At 59.6% G+C, this 19,848-nt stretch overlaps 2 protein-coding genes across 9 annotated transcripts in view; one reads left to right on the top strand and one right to left on the bottom strand.

Moving 5' to 3' along the window:
• NFIX (nuclear factor I X) overlaps positions 1–19,848 on the bottom strand; it is a 96,694-nt gene that overhangs the window by 30,676 nt on the left and 46,170 nt on the right. The window lies entirely within an intron of this gene.
• Positions 8,187–12,490, top strand: LOC145712515 (uncharacterized). Its single transcript, XM_081790559.1, has 2 exons — positions 8,187–8,261; positions 10,485–12,490. The coding sequence occupies exons 1-2, from the start codon at positions 8,187–8,189 to the stop codon at positions 11,544–11,546; spliced, it is 1,137 nt and encodes a 378-aa protein (XP_081646685.1). The 3' UTR covers positions 11,547–12,490.

Here is a 19,848-nt window from a genome sequence, read left to right as displayed (position 1 = left end):
CAGGCCTCCCAGGTCCAAGGGTTCCTGCCTGGGAGCACCCCACCAGACCATCATCCCCTTGGGGTCAAGGCCTATCAGTGTTTTGTTCACGACTATATCCACCACACCTGGACGTGCAGTTGGGAGCGGTTGACAAGACTCTAAACAGATCCTTCTAGATCCTTCTTCCAACTGTGGCTACACTGACCACCCGGGGGACAGAAGCACCAGGTGTTTGGCACTTTCTGCGTCCCGAGAACATTTTTTCCTGCAGGTCCGTCCTTGACGCTCAATACCCGAGGAATTGACGTGGAAACCCCAGTAGCACTAATTCTCCTGCAAAGCCCAGTTGGGCCCGGAGTGCAGGCCTGGCCACACAGACCCCCGCGCCCGAGGGCTGGACTAACCAGAGGAAGGATGCAGTGTCTCCCTGTGGAGGGCAGGGCAGGGAGACGCTCTCGCCAGCTTGCTCTGCTCCCCACTCCCCAGCCCCAGCCGCCTTCAGGCAGCCACCGTCCAGAGCTGTCCAGATAAGACGTGAAGAATCTGGGCCTCTGACTCAAAATCTCCAACTTACAGCCCTGAAAGCCCAGGCTGGGTTGAATAAGTGGGTAGGCAGGTGGCCTCCTGAGGGGATGAGACGGCTCTGGGTGCCAGAACGAGCCCCGGGCCTGGAATCCAAATCCTAGACCTGCTGTTATGGGGCACCCGGTGGTCTCCCAGGCCTCCTTTCCCTCCCGGTCCAACCCATGCCAGGCTTGCCTTGGACGGCACAGTGAGCTGTGAGTAGGGATTTTTACAGAGAAGACCCGATGGTTTTATACTCTATAAAGCGTGAGGCACACATAAAGACAGCATAGATGGGGCAAGGAGGTCAGCTTCCAGGGCCCTGTGTCTCAGCTTTGCTGTGATCCTCAACAGCAGCTTGAGGGGCATCTCCCAGAAGCTTGGACCTGCACACAGTACCGAGGCTGGCCACCTGTCAAAGGGCAGCTACGCAGAGTCACAGGGCTGGGATGGTCCGGGCTGCTAGATATCGACCCTCCAGGTTGGCAGGTGCCGAGTTCTCCACTGACAATGCCCTGAAGGGCCGGATGGGGCTTTCCGGAGAGCGGGGCAGCTGGGCCCAGGGGCCGCACCCCGGGGGAGCGGCGCGCTGCATTCCCGGACGCCGTAGCTAGGTGGCGCAGCGAGTTAACACTAGCTGCCCTCCGCCGGCAGCGCCAGGGACCCGGCCGGGGGCGGGGGCGGGGGCGGCGAACCCGCGCGCCGCCCGCGGGAGGCTTCAGGGGCCCGGGTTCCCTCTGCAACACCCACGAGGCCCGGGCAGGAAGGAGGACCCGGCCAGACCTAGGCCGCTCGAACCCAGGGCTGTGCTGCCCGAGGCAGCGGCTCCCGTTGCCGCCGTTGCCGCTGCCAAGCACATCCCGTGATGTAATGTGAGGGCCGAGCTTCCCGTTCTCATTGATTAGGAACAGCTTGCGGTGCGGGGGCCGGATGGAAGGGGGCCGGGGAATGGGCGAGCGAGGAGGAGCGGGAAGGGGGGAGCTGCCAGGTGCATGGCTGTGGGGGTAAACCAGCGAGCCCGGGCCCACCCTGCACGGCGCCAGCGCGCCGCTCGGTCCCTACCTGCCTTCCCCCGGAGCGGGGCTGCTCTGGATGTGGGCGAGTCTGCGGCCGCGTGACCCTAGGACTGTTCCCAACACTCCCACGACGCCCCCACCTTTGGGCAGCACAGACCTGCCCCTGTACTTGATACACGCTTGTACTTGATAAACGCTTGAAGAGGAAGATTTCCGCCTCCCCCCCCCCCCCGCCCCCGCCTCTCAAAAAGTTAAAAATGGAGACTAAAAGTCAGAGATCAGGCACCAAAAAGAGGGAGAGAAATGGAGAAAAGTCAAGAAGAAGAAGAAGAAGAAGAAGAGGAAGAAAAAAACAACAGCGCTCTCTGCAGTGGCGGCAGCCGTCGGGCAGGCACACCCTCCCAGGCGGGTGTGGAGAAAGGCCCCTTTGTTCGGCAGGGAGGTTAGCCGAGGTGAGGCCCGCTCCCCCCACCCCCCTGACCCTGGGCAGTGCAGATCGCTGCTCAGGGCTCCGGACTGGGTCTGGCGGCTTCCCTGACCCCCCAATCCTTCTCCCACTCCTCCTGTCAGCCAGTGGAGCAGCCTAGCAGTGGGGGGTAGTGGGGGGAGCCCTGCTCCGTACCCCCTGCCTTGTCCAAGTACCTAGGGTCACACGTGTGGGGCTGGGCTGGGCTGGATCCTCCAATGGGCCTTCTGGACGCCTGCACTACCGGCCATTAGCAGTTTGCCCAGGCTGCTCTTGAGCTGTGGGGTTTTGGGGGGAGGGCAGATCTGCATGCAGCAGGCCCCCCCACAAAAGCATGGCCAGGGAGGGTGGCACATGCTAGAAGATGGAGCCCCAGGAGGCACAGGCTGGCTGACTACACCCCTCCCGCCCACAGTGAGGCCCAGGGCGTCCCCTGTACCTATTCTAGACATGGGACCTTTCTAATACCCTTGGGCTCTGGGCTATAGACAAGGCTCCTGCAGGGCTTCCTCAAAGTGAGGGCTGGGTTCTGGTGCTGGAGTCATCCTCAGATGACAGACAGGGACTGAGGTCACTCCTTGTTTCCCAAGAAGGGGCCAGAGTGGGGTTGTAAAGGGAGGCTGAGAACAGGCCCACCTCCACAGCCTGCCAAAGCACAGGCTTACAGAGGGAGCCTGGCAGCAGTGGGAGGGAAGAGACGTAGAAAAGCATCCCCTTCGCCTTGCACACCCTATGCCCTACCCCACCCCATGGGCTCAGGTTGGGGAAAGGACCTGAGGCACGGTAGTCCTCCCACCCCACCCCAGCACTGTGTGCCCTCTGCTGGCAATCCCGCTCTGCCCATTAGGGAGGCCGGGCGTGCGGGCTCCCCGGAGCCCTCAGGCCTGGCAGACAGAGCTGGATGGCTATACAACGGGCCAAGAAGTGCGTCCCATTTCCAACCAGTGACACCCTGTAGCTCCGGACCCTGGCATGGGGCAGCAGGAGACCTGGAACGAGGGACTGGACTGGACGGGTCTGCTCCAGTCCCCTGGCCTCATGCTAGGGGGTACCTGCTTTTCAGGAGGCCCGACCCCCTGCCAGCAGTATCTGAACGCAAGGCAGGGAGCGGAGAGAAGAGGAGTAAGTAGGGTGTCGCTGACCTGGCCCCTCCCAGGCCCCTGGCTTGAAAAGTGGGGGAAGGAGAGGGGAGAGGAACAGCAGCAGCTGGAATCGCAGGGAGCCTGGACCATCCTGTCCGGAGCTGAAACGGCTGCGAGAAGCTGCAGCTCAGATACACGATGTCCTGCCAAACCCCAGTCCTTTAATTCAATTAAGCGCGGGACAGACTTCCCAGATTTTTCTGTGTGTGTGTGAGTGCCTGTGAAAGTCCTGATGTGTGTGAATCCGGGAGCTGGGAGCATGTGGATGTGTGAATCCTGATGGGGGCAGAGGAAGACAAAAAGGATGCAAATGTCGGGGGAGGAGAGGGGTGGGTGGGGCAGGATGGCTCCAGGAGAGGGTGGGTATCTAAATCTTGCCGGAGGGCCAAACTCCAGGGTTCTCAAAAACCCCACCCCATGGCCCATTCCCTGTGGTGGGGCAAGATTTGAGCATCTCTGGCCTCCACCCACTAGATGCCAGTAGCATCACACCCCCTCAAGGAGTGACAACCAGAAGTGTCCCCGCCATTGGCGAATGTCGCCTCGGGGAAGAATCAGCCTGGTGGGACCCGCCACTCTGGGGCACAAGATGAAAACTGAGACTCTCGTATTTACTACCAGGGCCTTGCCCTACCTCTCCCCCTTTGGGCTTACATCCCAGTGGCTTGACTTCCCAAGTGTCTCAGGTCTGGCTCTTTTTTTTCTGAAATATTCTCCCCACCTTACCCATCTGGCCAGAGGAGTCTGAGGGCAACTCCAGCTCAGCAATGGTCTGATAAGCAGCACGGAGCTAGGAAGTGACTTGCCCCCACCTCCACAGAGGAAGGGAGAGCTGTCATGGTCAAAGTCAGAAGCCAAAGTCATGCCCTGAACCAGACCTGAAGCCTGACCTCTGTATCGCTGGAGTGGGGGGGGGGGGGGCAGCAGAGTCCACAGGAGAGGTGGGGACTTGCCTGGGGACAGACCCCTGGAAAGATACGCTACCCTGCTCAGTCCCTGGAGGTAGGTGGAAGGAAATCAATGCACCACCCTCTCAGCATCCTACCACCCCTCCTGCTTGGGGGCTCCAGAAATGCTGGAGCTGGGTGTCCCCAGCTCAGCCGTAGCAGAGGCCAACTCGCCTCCCCTGTTCCCGGGGTCACCTGTGGCTGTCCTGGCAGGGATGGGGGGAGGGGAGACTTAGTTCCAGCAGCCCTTCTCCCCGGGCCCAGGGAGCTCGCTCGCTTCTCTCCCTAAGCCCTCCTGGAGCCTCGAACAGCCCCCTTCTGGGAGCAGAGCCAAAAAGATGGGAGAAGGATGTTTATAAGCTGCTAAAAGGGAAAAGGAAAAAAGTGGGAGGTGGGGCAGAGAGGCCCAAGCCTCCAGGTAGTGAAGACTGGAGACTCAGGTAGGGAGAGAAGGAGGGAGGCCACCTTCCCCAGTGAGCCAACATCTGGCTAAACTGACAGGTGGTGCCCCACCCCCCCGCCCTGCCCTGCTAGACCACAACCAGGCCTAACCATGTACACACGCAGGGGTCTCTCACCCCACGCTGACCTGCCAAGCGACTCTTATCCCACCCCAGAGGATGCTGAGACACTTCTGGTTTTAGCTTGTTTCCTCCGCTCAGCCTGAGAAGGACAGAACCAGGGAAGGGTGCAGGGCCCTGGGGAGCCCAGGCTGGGGGTGTTGTGATAGGAGCCAGGCTCGGCGGGAGCGAAAGCCGAGTCCCCAGCTCTGGGGCTCGGCACACAGCTAATGGGAGGCTGGCAGCGCAAATTGTTGTTTACTTTTAATTAAGTAAACAATGTCGGCTTTCCGCCTCCTCCCCTGCCATCCCAGCCAGTAATTTGGGGGATGACAATGGGGTTGTTTCCTTCCTCCTGCCTCCTTCCCTCCCTCGAGCACTCCTGCTCACTCCCTGCTCTGCTCAGCCTTCACAACTTGCCAGTGCTGGGTGAGGCCCCACCCAGGGGGTTGGGGGGACAGGAAGGTCCAGGCTGACGGGCAGGCTCTCTGGGGAGCAATCTCATGGTCAGGTTCACCTCAGGTGCCAAGGGCGGCTAAGCACTTGGATGCGGCCCATTCTCTTTCTGCCCCCTCCTCCCCCCCCAATAACCCTCGTCCCTAACCACCAGCTCGAAAATCTAAAAAACAGGTGATCCAGAGTCTGAGCAAAGCAGCGGAGACCAGAGCCCCAGGTGAGGAAAGTATTTTCCCAGGAGTGGGATAGGTCTTCCCCGCAGGTAACCAGAAGGTGGACCTTCTGGTTCACTGGGGCAGGGCAAGGGCACGCCCGAGGCTGGTTCATCTGTGGGGCTGGAGTTCACGGAGCCAACTGGCAGCTGAATTGTAGGTACCAGCTTTCCTCAGAAGCAGGGCTGGCTTCGGGGCCTTGGTTTCTGCTCTTCCTGTAGGTGGTTCTCCTGAAAGGCTGGAGCAGCTGAAGAAAGCAAGCTGAGCTGGCTTTTCACTGAGTGGGTCCCCTAGCCTGGTGGGGAGGGGGGGCGCAGACACAGGGCTCCCCCCGAGTGCAGGGGCAGCAGGCAGGAGGGGCTGAACCCTAAGTCTTTGGGAGAGGCCGAATTTCAAATTACTCCTGGCGGGATCGACTTGCACCCAGGATCTCTGTGGAGACAAAGCGCTCTTCGCACCCTTTCTCAGTAAACCTGTAAATGGGTCCACCTCTCTGAGGACCTCCGCCCGCAGTGGGGGCTCTGCGAACGTGGTGGAAGGGAGAGGAGGAGAATCTCTCCGTCCCCTCTCCCGCCTCTGCCTCCCAGGGATCAAGCTGTAGGGTCCTGAGCCAAGCCTGGCCCTGGAGCTCACTTGAGTCCCCTCCTCCCCCGAGAGGCCGGAAGACTCTCTCCAAGGTGTTGGGGGGGGGGGGGCAGAGAGGAGGGGGTCTGAGTCTTGTGCAAGCCCCGCTCCTCCCCCTGCCCAGGGCTGCTCCCCCACCTCCTTCCGAAGGGCGGGACTGCGGCAGCAGAGTTGGCTCGGGCTGGATGCAATTTCAGCCGCAGAGCAGGGCTCCCTGGCTGGAAGCAATTTTCTCATTAGGACCCCAGGCCTGCCTGCCCGTTGGTTCTCAGCCCTCACTCCCCTTCTGCGAAACCGCACCCCACAGGCCTCCCCACAGACCACTCACACGCACAGGGAGCCACACGTGTACAAGTCAGAGGGGGCGATCACGGGGTCACCACAGTGGAGCCGGGCGCGGGAGAGAGGTGCTGGCACAAAGCCGTGGCTGGGGAGGCCCTAAGCGGAGGTCGGAGCTCCCCCTCCACCTCCTAGGCGCCCACTTCGGGCTCCCAGACCCAGACAGCTGGCTCCTCCCTGCTGCCCCAGGGAGAGAGGATCGCGGACCCCAGAACCGGCAAGGGAGGCCGGCGGACCTCGAGCCCCGCGGAGCCTCAGGGCCGGCCTCCTCGCCCAGCACTCCCGGGAGCCCCGAGCACTCAGCCGCCTCCGCGGCCCTCCTCGCCCAGCTGGGCCGGCGGCAAGCAGATGGGCTCTCGGGAGGCAGACCCCCTCCCCCAGCCCCGAGGCTGCTCCGAGTGGAGGGTGGTCTCCGGCGAGGGAGGGGAGCCGAGGCCCTGCGAGGGGCGGCTCCTTGCTCCGCAGACACATGTGGTTGGACTTAAAAAGCTATTAGGGAGCGAGGCGCTGGCGGGAGTGCGGCCGGCCCTCGCACCAGAGAGGGGGAGGGCAGATGCCGAGGCGGTGAGCTCAGCACCTCTCGCCTCCTCCCCGGAGGGGCCCCAGGACTCCTGGAGGACTCGGGGGACCCTCACTCAGCAGGGGAGTGGGGCAAGCCCTGGGGGAGGGCGGGCACGGCTGGGGCCCGGGCCGATTCTGGGAAGGGCTGCTCTCTGAGGACTCTAGGCCCAGGTCAGAGATCTCTGGGGGCGAGGGAGGTGGTGCTGGGGCTTGGCTGGGGCCCAAGGTCGGGGGGGGGGGCACAGACAGGTCCCCAGCCTTCCTTCAGCTTTCTGGGGGTGACAGCGGGCTATAGGTCGCCTAAAGCGTGTGTGTGTGTTTAGTGGGGCTGGGGGAGGGGGATTATTAGGAGAGCTCGAGAGAAGGAAGGGAAAAGTGGGCCCCACCCATCACGAGGCCAGAAAGAACCCGACGGAAAGTTCCCTAGAGCCGCCAGCTTGTAAAAAGCTTCTTTTCTTTCCAAATTATGAACATTTTTTTTAACAAGGGGGGGGGACCCCAGAGCAGCAATCTAGGACTTCATTAGGACCGTGTGTGACCATGAGTAACTGGTGACTGGAGGTGACAGGGGGTGTATCTGCCGACTTTCCAAAGTGCTCTATTGCTAAAAGCACAGCCGTCTCTCCATTGGGCTCCCTGCCTTCACCCTTCCCAGGTCCCCTTATTCAGAGATCTAGCCACTGCCCTGGCCCACGTCTAACCCAAAGAGGGCTGCCCAACTCTGTTACAGATTGAGGTAGGTGCCAGGAAGGGCAGGGGGCACAGGGAACAGGACCATGCCTGGTATTGGTGAGCCACTGTTAAGGACCTAGCTCTATCCCACAGGAGGGCAAGGGCTCCCCTAGCGTAAGCCTTGGGTTCTGGGTCTCCCATGGGACTGTAGGAAGTGTCCCACTCAAGGCTCTGGAGACCCTCTGAGCTCCTTAGCCATCCACCGAAGTTACCACCGGCTCCCCAAGCCCCCGGGGTGCAGTGCCGATGCGGGGAGCTTGAGTTACTTGGTACAGCCGCTGTGTGGCAGGCAGGAGCTGGGTGTTTGGGAGACATTTGACCGGTCTGATAGTTCCACGGGGTAGTTATTTCCCCCCATTCGCACAGAAGGGAACATTAAGGCTCAGCCGAACGGACTGAGATCAGTCAGAGCCAGGATGGCTGGAATCTCCGCTTGCCCCTGATAGCTCTGTGGGCCCAGAGGCTGAGCTCCTAGGGCTCTCCCTTCTCGACCCACATCTGTTGACAGGAGGGATGGGAGCTGTGGGAGGACCCTGGGCAGGGCAGCAGAGAGGGGACTGCTCTGAGCCCAGAGGAGTTGGGCCAATGGGGGAGGAGCTGACCACTGAGCTGGGATCTGTGCTCAGGAAACACGCAAAGAATGTGGCTGGCAGCGGGCCAGTGGGCCAGGACCACAAAGAGGCCTTTGTTTTAGGAGGTGTCCAGGGAGTGGATGGACAGAACGGCAGAGGTGGGGGCAGCGCCCCTTATGGGTGCGACCAGGGGAGGACAGTGGTGCCTGCATGGTCCCCCCACACCACCCCCTCATGTCTGTCCCCCCACCCTTCGTTCCACCAGTGGTGGGTTCTCTTATCAGGCCCCAGAATATGGGGGAGGGAGCCCTTGGGGCCAGGTTACCTCTCTTCTCAGCTCCTGACCTCACTCACTCAGCTTGGGGGGTTGGTGCTCTGTCCCAAATTCAATCCTACTGAACCCCAGAAGTCACTTCCTTTGCAATGTGATACTGCAGTCCCTAGGAGCCCTGTGGACATTATCCTCTGCTTCTGCCTCCCCACACTGGCGGGGGGGGGGGGGTTAAGTGAGGCTGGGCACATGTTGGGGATGGCAAAGTGGCCCTCTGACCTCCAGGTGGGCTGTCTGAGGTTCCAAAGTCACCCTGTTCCCCTAGTTTCCCTCCTTTCCACCGAGCGGGGGGGAGGCCTTGGAACATGTTCCCCACCCCACCCACCCACACCCCCGCAGTTGCAGGGTTTCTCTGGCCTCTTCTTGGCATCTGGAAAAGTTTGGGAAACTTAAAAAAAATTTTTTTGAAGAGTTTGTCTATTTCTCCCCAGCCTTGCCAGGGAGCCACAGCCAAGAGGAAGAAGGGAAGGAGGGGTCTGGGGGAGTGGGGGGACAGAATAGAAAGTCACAAGAGAGTAAGAACACCCAGGGAAGGCGGGGAGCACCCAGGGGTGCCCCACTGGCCAGCCTGACCCCCAGCTGGGATTCCTGGGCCCACCGGCACATCCACAGGCAGTAAGAAAGACCCCTGCAAAATGTCAAGCCCACCCAAGCACACAAGGCCTGTGGTGGCCTCTCCCTGCTGGAGCCCCACCAGCGCTCTGTTCGGCACGTTCCCAGGGGCCATCGCTGGCCGACAAGTGTGTATCTAGTCGAGACGCGTGGGGCAGCCTGTGGCTCTGCCCCCCACAGAAGGAGAGAATGTGTTACGATGGGCGAGCGGGGCAGTAACAGAAGCTCAAAATGGGGGCAAAGAAGGCAGGCGGACTCCCGGCCTGTGGGGTCTCTTCCACCTGGGTGTCCTTCTTGCTGTGAGCAGGACGAGGCCAACGTGGGAATACAGACTCCTGGGTGTCAGGGGCCATACGGAACAATGCCAGAGGTCAACGTCCGTGTGCCCAGCATTCTCCCTCCCCTGGGTGTGTGGGTGTGTTACACGCACGTGGGCGTGGGGGGCGTGGGGGAGGCCCCCTGCAGCACGCAGCAGCCGATGCTATGCGGAGATGGCCTACGGTTCCATCAATGGGTAGAGTTAAGGGCACATTCCAAGAAAGGGGACACCGGTGGGGCACCTGGGTGGCTTAGTCGGTTAAGCGTCCAACTCTTGATTTCAGCTCGGGTCATGATCTCACAGTTCGTGGGTTGGAGCCCCGCATCAGGCTCCGCGCTGACAGTGCAGGCCCACTTGGGATTCTCTCTCTCTCTCTCTCTCTCTCTCTCTCTCAAAATAAATAAGCTTAAGAAGAAAGAAAGGGGACACATGTGACACACAACTCTTGAGAGGACCCAGATTGTCTTGTCTAAGTCAGGAGGGTGGCCCCTCATGCTGACATGGCCCCGAGCAGAGTCAGGGCCAGGGGGTTCTCCCTTGCATGACTCCCAACAAGGGTCCCACCCAGAAGACCCTGCGTTATCTTTTTCTTTCTTTCCTTTCCTTTCCTTTTTTCTTTTCTTGTAAACTCTACCCCTAACGTGGGGCTCAAAGTCATGACCCCAAGATCAAGAGTCTCGTGCGGTACTGACCGAGCCAGCCGGACGCCTCAACCCCTGCATTATCACCCTTCAGGTGACCCACTCCTGTGCTCTGGGAATACAGTGATTGCTGGAGGGGAGGGTCCGTGCCCCACAGGGATGACTCCCGTCTGAGCTTCCCACCAAGGTGGCCAGCAGTTTGCCTCCTCAGCCTCCCAAGGGTGGCCTCACCCCTGGGGACAAAGGTGCAGACGGGGGTGGGGGGAGTGGGCAGCTGGCAGAGGCTGGGGTGGGAAGGGGGCAGCCCGGAGGGCCAGCAGCACCTGGCAACTAGTTGGAAATGCAGATGCCCTCAGGGCAGGCCCAGGGATCGGTGTCTAACAAGCCCCCCAGGGGATGCTGATGTAGACTCCTGTGTGTGAGAACCGCAAGCAAAGTGGGAGGATCCTGACCAGGATTGAAAATGAGAGGAGGAGGAGGGAGAGGAGGAGGAGGAGGAGGAGGAGGAGGAGGAGGAGGAGGAGGAAGAGGAGGAAGAGGAGGAAGAAGAGGAGGAGGAGGAGGAGGAGGAGGAGGAGGAAGAGGAGGAGGAGGAGGAGGAGGAGGAGGAGGAGGAGGAGGAAGAGGAGGAGGAGGAGGAGGAAGAGGAGGAGGAGGAGGAGGAAGAGGAGGAGGAGGAGGAGGAGGAAGAGGAGGAGGAAGAGGAGGAGGAAGAGGAGGAGGAGGAAGAGGAGGAGGAGGAGGAGGAAGAGGAGGAGGAGGAGGAGGAAGAGGAGGAGGAGGAGGAGGAGGAAGAGGAGTAGGAAGAGGAGGAAGAGGAGGAAGAGGAGGAAGAGGAGGAAGAGGAGGAAGAGGAGGAAGAGGAGGAGGAAGAGGAGGAAGAGGAGGAGGAAGAGGAGGAGGAGGAGGAAGAGGAGGAGGAGGAGGAGGAAGAGGAGGAGGAGGAGGAGGAAGAGGAGGAGGAGGAAGAGGAGGAGGAGGAAGAGGAGGAAGAGGAGGAAGAGGAGGAGGAGGAGGAGGAGGAAGAGGAGGAGGAGGAGGAGGGAGAGACAGAGAGAGGGAGAGGGAGAGAAGGAGTGCAGATGGGGGAACAGCACAAGGGCAGCACAACCTGGACACGAGGGGGCATTTGGTCCTGATTTCTACAAGGCAGAGTGGAGAGCAAAGGAAAGACCGGAGGAAGTGGTGGCAGAGAGGAGGGGACCGTGGGCTGGAGGGGGTCTGCAGAGTAAAAGAGAATCCCAGAGAGCAGGAAAGGGGGAGCAGGAGGGCGGGGTGAAGTGGGGAGGGGGCGGTGCTAAGGAAGCTCCTTTCTGCCAGCCGCACTCCCAGGAGCCACCCTGCCCCCTCCAGGCACCTGCTAAGGAGGCAGCTCAGCGGTTGTGTTTCTTTAACCCCTGGGGCCTGTTGACACAGATTAGTATCGCTGGTCAGGGGTCAATAGGGAAGGCTCTTGAGGTCAAGACCTGAACAACTGGAGTTGTAATGAGCCACGTGGGGAAGAGGCCCAGGGAGAGGAGAGGGCTGCTGAGGGAGGCGGAGGAGGAGGAGGGCCAGGCAGCGCCTAGGAAGGCGGCGAGTTGCCAGGAGCGGGGCCGCTGGGCCTCCAGCTTGTCTGGGGAACCTGCCTGTGTGTGGCTGGCTGACTACAGCTAGACCCCCAGCTAGGAAAGGACAGGGTAGGATTCGGTGGCAGTGGGGGGGTGGGTAGGCCATAGGGAGAAGAGGGTGGCCTCCCCTGCCTGCTGATTGGTGCAGACCTCCTCAGGTGCAGACTGCATTTCCCCTTCTCTTTCCATCCCCCCTACCCTGAGTGAGCGCACCCCTGCTTCTCCCTGGGCCCGCAGTGGGGTGGCCGGCATGGTGCTGTGCCCCCTTGAGCCACCCACCCACCCGGGCCACCTGGCAGAGCCTGAGTGGGGTTGGTGTGGGGGGGCAAGCAGGGTCCTTTACACCTTGTGGGACAGCCTCAGCCCTACCCTCTGTGACGGGGTCTGGGATCCAGGCACAGCATCCATCCAAGCCTGGGGCAGCTGCCTCCTGGCTCCTCTGCTCGCCCCCTGCCCTGGCCTCGGGAAGGTCCCCAGGGTGCACAGGGCCCTTCAGGCGAGCCCGTGCTCATAGCCAACGACACTGGGCCACGGAGGCCACTCTGGGGCCACCTCCAGACCGGCTGGGTCTGGATGGGAGGAAAGAACAACCCTTCTGTGCTTAGAGGAGGAGCGAAGAACAGTGAGAAAACGGGTCACAGGTGACCTGCTGTTCACCTATTTGGGTTAAAGGGGGCTGGGTTCCGTCAGAATCACCTCTGGGGCTCCTGGAATCCCGTCCCATACGCCTCCTTTCATTGCTCCCATGGGGCCATGGAGAAGCGAATGTGAGGACGCTAACACCCTGGGGCCCAGAAGGTGATGGGAGGCATACTGCATGAGTATATTCATTTGTGCGTCTGCAGGGGCACCCAGGTGGTTCACCCAGAGACCTGCCACTTGCAAGGAAGGCACATACGATGCCTTAACGTTAATCCAACAGGTTTGTTAAGCACCTATTACCTGCCAGATGCCCCTGAATACAGGACCAGAGAAGCTGCCCTGGGAAAATCCCCCCACAGTTCGAAGCTGGGGGGCATAATGGCTAAAATGCAGGGCCTCCCAAAGGAGGGCTAGGCTCTGGGGGCGAGGAGTGAGGTGGGAGAAGTCTGCACCAAGGGTAGGTGACAGCTGGGCTGGGGCGTAAAAGATAGAGGTGTTTGGACAAAGGGGTAAAGAGGAAGGTAGATGGAGAGAACCGTGAGCAGAAGCCGAGAGGGGAGGACGAGCACAGCATCCTTGAAGCCTGCAGGGAGCTCTGTTTGCAGGAACACAGTGCCAGGGACAGTGAGGGGAGATGATGCTGGAACCACCAGCAGAGGCTAGACTGTGAGAGATCCTGGGTTCCCACCTAAGAAGACGGCAGCTGGTACGACCAGAATGGTATGGCCACCTGCCCAGTCGAAGGTGGTCACAAAACTCTAGAGGAGAGAGCAATTCCCCTCCTCGGTATATACTTGAGAGAATTTAAAAAAATATATATGTCCACGTAAATTACTTGTAACACACATGTTCACAGCGGCACTGTCCACAATCGCCCCCAAGTGGAAACACCCCAAATGATCATCAACGGGAGAATGGATTTAAAAGACGTGGGACACCCACAGCGGAATATTATTCGGCCAGAAAAAGGAAGGCAGTCCGGATCCACGCTGCCGCGTGGATGAATGACAACAGGGTGTTCAGTGAAAGAAGCCAGGCAGGAAAGGCCACAAAGCGTATGATTCCATGGATGTGAACGGGCACATGCATAGAGACAGTGGCTGTGCCTGCACCATACTGTGAATGCACTAAATGCCACTGAATCATACACATTATTTCTCTTTTTCAAAGGTTTTGTTTTTAAGTAAGCTCTACACTCAGAGGCTCACACAACCCCGAGAGCAAGAGTCGCATGGCCTTCCAACTGAGCCAGCCAGGCCTCCCTAAATCACATACTTGAAAGAGTAGCATGTGGGGGCGCCTGGGTGGCTCGGTCGGCTGAGCGTCCGACTTCAGCTCAGGTCATGGTCTCGTGGTCTGTGGGTTCGAGCCCCGCGTCGGGCTCTGTGCTGACAACTCGGAACCTGGAGCCTGCTTCGAATTCTGTGTCTCCCTCTCTCTCTCTGCCTGCCCTCCCCTGCTCGTGCTCTGTCTCTCTCTCAATCTCTCTCTCTCAAAAACAAATAAACATTGGGAAAAAAAATAAACCCAATGGACTCCTCTTAAAAAAAAAAAATAGTGGCATGTGGGGCGCCTGGGTGGCTCAGTCGGTTAAGCGTCCAACTCTTGGTTTCGACTCAGGTCATGATCTCACGGTTCCATGATTTGAAGCCCTGCGTCGGGCTCTGTGCTGGCAGTGCAGAGCCTACTTGGGATTCTCTCTCTCTCTCTCTCTCTCTCTCTCTCTCTCTTCTCCTTCCCGACTCACGTTTTCTCTATGTCTCTCAAAGTAAATAAATAAAACTTAAAAGAAATAATAAAATAGTGGCTTGTTTCCCAATAAAAAACAAATCTGGAAGAGGGAAGCTGAATTTGGAAAACGACGGTGATGGTGAAGAGGCAGGGATGCTTCAGAGCCACCATAGGGCCACATTAATTTGGTTGCAAGGGCTCACAAGCTTGGGTAGTTGGTGACAACCCAAAGGAGACAGGCATGGAATGGATACAAAAGCGAGGAGCAGGGAGTGTTGTGAGGTCACTATGGATACTGTTTCAACTGGCTGTTGGCCGGGGTGGGGGGGGAGCTCGAAAGAAGAGTTTGGAGAAATCAGTCCTGAGATGAGCCAGGGAGATCAGAGGTTGGGGGCAGATGTGCATGGAGGGGACAGGCCCCCAGGCTGATGCTCCCTAATGCACGGCCTCCAGCAAGGTTCTTCTGTCCACAGGGTTTCCAGGCATAACTCGGGGTAATCCTTACAACAGTGGGAGGGGACTGTCGTGGGCTTAGGTGAGATGGGGCTCGGTGACACTGACAGGATCATCCATTACAGGAAGAGGAGAGGAGAGTGGGAGGACCCTGGGGAAATCAACCTTTAGAAGGCAGACAGAACAAGAGAACCTGGGCGAGGTACCTGGAAAGAAAGGAGCCTGGATGCCGCAGGGCAGGTGGGGGATGGTGTGTGTGTGTGTGTGTGTGTGTGTGTGTGTGTGTGTGTCTGTCTGTCTGTCAACCCGGGGTCAAGGGACTAACGGGACCACAGGCAATCGCAGATGGAAAGCCAGACCTGGGAGAACAGGCCAAGCGGCAAGTTCTCGGATCCTTGACCAAGGCACGTGGAATGGGCAGCAAGCAAGGCTCTCGTCCCCAGAGCCTCCGGAGGCCGAGCTTCCACCCTCCTCGCCCGGAGCAACGCCCTGCCCGTGGTGCTGGGCCCCGGAGCTCAACACGGGGCACCACTCAATGGTTTCTGGCACCGGAGAGGAATTTATTTCCTGGACGAAGCAGCCAAAATCGTTCTGCACCTTTGTTGGCAAGACGGTGTGGTTGGAGCCGACATTTTCTAACAGGGCCGGGGAAGAGCAGCGCAAAATGGATTCAGGGAGGGTGTCAGCTGAGGAGCAGCTGAAAGGGAGGGTATTCCGCGGTCTGGAAGGCTGATGGCGGGGAAAACGGATGTGGCTGAGCTAGCAAAGTCAAGTGCACCGGGGTTTTCAGTGAGTTTACTACGAGCCCAAATCCTGGGATAGGTAAGCCACCTGAAGCTTAAACAGGGGGCCAATCCAAGGCAACAAGAAGCCTTACTCTCTTTATTTTTTTTTATTTTCGAGTAGGCTCCGACCCCAACGTGGGACTTGAACTCAGCCCTGAGATCACGAGTTGCGGGCATTACCGACTGAGCCAGCCAGGCGCCCCAAGAAGTCTTACTTTAAAACAAAACCAAACAAGGGGTGCCTGACTGACTCAGTCGGCAGAGCATGCGACGCTTGGTCTTGGGGTCATGAGTTCGAGCCTCACGCTAGGGGTAGAGGGTACTCTTTAAAAGAAAACAATCAATTAATTTCAGAACCATTAAAAGCACAGGGAGTGGCTTTGTATTGCCTAGGAGACAGCCTCGTGTCCAGGGAAAAATGGGCCCCCGCCCATGGGTAGAAGACCAACACTGCTCCCGAGAATCTGAGGTGACCAGCTGATGCTGGGCGGGAGGAATAGTTCCCTCCATGACCCATCTCTCAGGGCCTCCGAATCCTAGATACCCAGAGTCACAGGCCCACCGTCCCATTCCAACCTTCCGAACAGCCAGCCCAGAAACACCATAGCACACAACGGCTTCTTCCCTGACAGTCTCCTTGGCCCTCGAAGGGTTTGGGCCTTGGGCCCTCTCCTGATCAGGGCCTGTGATTTAGGCCAAGACAATGTCCCAGAAGGAAGGGAACCAGGACTCTCAGCCGCGATCCCTCTCCTCTCTCCTCCTCCTCTTCTCTTTCTCTCTGCTCCTGACTTTCACAGGCACGGAGACGTGCACAGACACAAAAAGACGCTCTAGTGCACAGGGATCCATGTAGAATTAATGCCTCACAGCCTATTTACAGACACTTTACCAAACAAAACATCAACTCCCAATGTTTGACAGGAAGCCCCTCCCCTCTTGTCAGGAGCGATTCCTCCTAAAGGGGGTTCCCAGAGACGAGCAGCAAAAACCCCAGGAAGGGGAGAGGGAAGGAAAGGAGCAACCGCGAGACGGGAGAACGTAAAATTATAAGGTTGGAGCTGTCAAGGCAGAAAAGGGGGGGGGGGGCAGGCAAAGTGACTCCACTATTAAGGACTCGGTGTGAAACACAGAATTCACAACAGCTGAAAAGCTCAGCGCTTTGTCTGCGGAATAACAGAGACTCGGCTGCCTGAGGGCGGAGAGGGCACCAGAAGCCGCTCCGCGCACAGGCCGCTCGCAAGGAGTGCACACACCCTAAGAGGGAGGACCGAGGAGTGCCCACATCCACCTTGCCCAGCACCACGGTCCACTTCCTCGTGTGCCTCCTATTCGACCACCCTGTCCTCTCTCCCAAGGAGCACCTTGCGGCGGCGGGGAGGGTGGGGGGGGGGGCAAAGTTGGGAGCAAAAAGTGGAAACAGGAGTGGAAAGGGGGCAGCAGCGTCTCTTGTGGACAACAACGAACAGTGAAGGAAGGCTTCCCGCGCCCATCCAGAGAAGGGCAAACTTGGGTTCACTGGTGAGGCCGCTGCCCTGCTCTGCTCCATGCCTCAGAGCAGAAGCCGGGCCAGATGTGCATTCCGGAGAAGCCAGGGTGTGGCTGGTGTCCTCGCAGGATGGCAGCAGGAGGGCGAAAGCCCTTCCCATCCCTGTACACCCTCCTCCCAGCCCTTCCCACCCTGAGGGGCCTGGGAGGCTCCAACTGAGGGAGAATATCTGAGCCCCTCCCTTCCAGATGCCTCAGTGGGCGATGAGGACGTGGGCCGGGGGCAGTGAGAAAGGGCGAGAACCCCAATCTGGGTCTAGCTCTTGCTGCCAGAAAAGGGAGGGAAATGGCTAGGCACGCCCATAGCCTGTGGTCCCCCGACATGGGGTCAGGACACTGGGTTGCTGGCCTGGGCTGCCACCAGGGACAGACTTGCTCAGGTCTCCAGGAAGTCCTCAGGGCCTTCCTCTAGTCTGACTTGCCCGCTGCCATTCCTTTCCTCTGCTGTGTTGAGGGTTCCCCACCGTGACACCTGTGACATTGGGGAAGGATCATTCTCTGCTGTGGGGGGCTATACTGTCCACTATAGGACAGTTGGTAGCATCCCTGGCCTCAGCCCACTGTCACCAGTAGTGACAACCAAAAATGCCGAAGTCCCCTGGGGATAGAATCTCTCCCTCTCTCTCTCTCTTTTTCTCACACACACACACACACACACACACACACACACACACAGACACACACACACACACGCTGAGAACCTCTATGTAATATGATCACCCGGGTCCTTTTCTAGGAGCATGTCACACACAACTCTGGGCTGGCACACACCAGGTGCTCCTGCGTGTCCACACAAACCAGTGGGGGGCTGGTGGCTGCGGAGCCCCTTCAGAAAGAGCCACTGTCCCATCCTGACAAGTGCCACCATGTCTCCTCCATTCTCGGCCTGCAAAGGCTTGTTCCTTCAGCATGGGGCCCGTGAGGTCAGAGTGGCCGGGGGCCCTCGTCCTGCCCTCCCCGTCCTTAGCCCCGTTGACCTCCTGTGTCACGCCAGAGCCCACAGTGGGAACCCAGTCCCCCCCCCCCCGAGCCCCCCTCCCCCCCCCCGCCCCGGGAAGAGCTGTTGTCCCTGTGCCATATCAAAACATGGGGCTTTTAATAGCAGCTTCCTGTGGGGCTGGACTCCCCCCACCCCTCGCCTCTCACTCAGCCCTGCTCCTGACGGTGGAGCCATAGCGCCCTGTAATTATGGCAATTGTAATCTCTTTTACTAACAGGTAGATTAATAGCAAGGCAGGTTCACAAAGAGCCCCAGAAAGGAGCTGCTCAGGCGCCGAGCAGGCAGGGCAGGCCTGACACTTTGTGGCAAGTGCACACGCTCCCTCCGTGGACGCTCGCTCCAGGCCAAAGGGGCTCAGGGCCTGGAGTCCTCCGGCTGTGCCCCTGGGTGACCTGGGTGCCACTCGCTGGGTGGCGAGGGTGGGAGGGGCAGGTAACCGCACTCTCCTTGGGCTTCTGCGTCCTCATGGGAGCAAAAGCACAGGGCGAACCTGGTGACCCTCCAAGTTGCCTCTTACGTCCCCAGGGTGTGCTTCGCGCTGACATTTACGTACACCCTCCAACCCACACTCACACACAGACGCCCACCTTCTGACACTCAGACACACAAGCACCGCACAGGCACTCACAGGGTAACACTTGCCGAACCCTCGCGGAGGAAAAGAACGGACTAAGTTTCATAAACACGCGTGCCACCCACGGCGGCGTGGCCACGGGCCCTGGAGGCAGGGATGCCACACCACAGCTGCTGAGGCGAGGAGGGAAGAAAGGCCTCCCTGTCCACGGCTCCCTCCGCTGCTGCACCTCACAGGCCTCCCGCTGGGCCGCAGGGGTCAAGAGGAGGCTCCGACCTTGCCGTGCCTGGGGACGGTCCAGTTCCGGGCGAGACGGCGCACCGAGCAGAAGGGTGGGGGACGAGAGTCGCCAGGGGTCTGAGGCCCCGCAGCCTCAACGGGCCAGAGAGGGAGAGAGTGACGACACAAGGCCCGGGTTCAAGGCAAACGAACACCCGCGCGTGCACACGCAGAGGCAGGGGCACGGGACAGGTGCCGGTGGGGACGGAGCCTGAGGAGAGCAGCTCACGCACGCGTGCCTAGACACCTGGGGGAGGAGACAATCCTGGCTCCGGGGTAGGGCACGGGGGCTGTGTGGCCCTGGGGGATGCCATCTCTGGGGCATAGGATGCATGTCCGTGTGTGTGTGTGTGTGTGTGTGTGTGTGTGTGTGTGTTAGTGAAGACAGCGTCCACGGCCCAGAGTGAGGGATTCGCCCTCCCTTAGCCTCCCTTCCAGGCACAGGAGGAATGCACCTCCCCAGGCAGGCCCAGGGTGCTGGCGGCAGACGGCCGGGCTGGCCTCGGGGGTCAGCAGCAGCTGCTTCCTCGGGAGCTCTCGGGGCGCTTGCCGGTGGCCACCGTGGGCCCGCGCCTCCGCCGTGGCGCTGGGGGGCTGCTGCCTTTCAGATGCTGTGTCCAGCACCTGCTCACTGCCAGGCGGTCCCGGGGCTCCCCTGCCAGCTGCCGGCCCGAGGGAACGGACACTGCCATGCCAGGACCCCGAGGACCTCTCCCCTGCCAGCAGTGCTAGCCCAGAGGTGTCCTGGAGTGATGTCCAAGATTAGCTCTTACAGCGGATGACAGCGCCATGTCTCCTGGGGACACGTGAGCTGACACAACAGACAGACGTCTATGACAGGGACGGGAGGGTGGGCTCATACAAAGCGCATCCTGGGGGCACCCGGACACGGTAGAGGACACGACTCTTGATCTTGGGGTTGTGAGTTCGAGCCCCACACTATGGGGTGGATTGTATCAATTAAAAAAAAAAAAGACATCCTCATGTAACATATACAGGATGGGCGTGTAATGTGTGTAAATGATGGTGGTGTCTTTCTGGGGCTCTGGGTGGCATGAACAAAGTCCTCATGTGTCGTCTGTGGGAACCCAACTGCCAGATAGCAATGTAACAATCCACATGAAGAAGAGTCTGTACCCCTCGCCTGGTAATT

The sequence above is a fragment of the Panthera onca genome, chromosome A2, assembly GCF_046562875.1.
Source record: "Panthera onca isolate mPanOnc1 chromosome A2, mPanOnc1 haplotype 2, whole genome shotgun sequence".
NCBI classification, from domain to species: domain Eukaryota; kingdom Metazoa; phylum Chordata; class Mammalia; order Carnivora; family Felidae; genus Panthera; species Panthera onca.
This window is presented reverse-complemented; position numbering and strand designations above follow the sequence as displayed.

Bases quoted from the DNA above. Each gene is read 5' to 3' on its own strand.
- LOC145712515 (XM_081790559.1), top strand. From the start codon at position 8,187: ATGGGGGAGGAGCTGACCACTGAGCTGGGATCTGTGCTCAGGAAACAC. The intron at 8,262-10,484 runs GTGGGCCAGGAC...ATGCTGATGTAG, and splicing joins ATGTGGCTGGCAGCGGGCCA to ACTCCTGTGTGTGAGAACCG.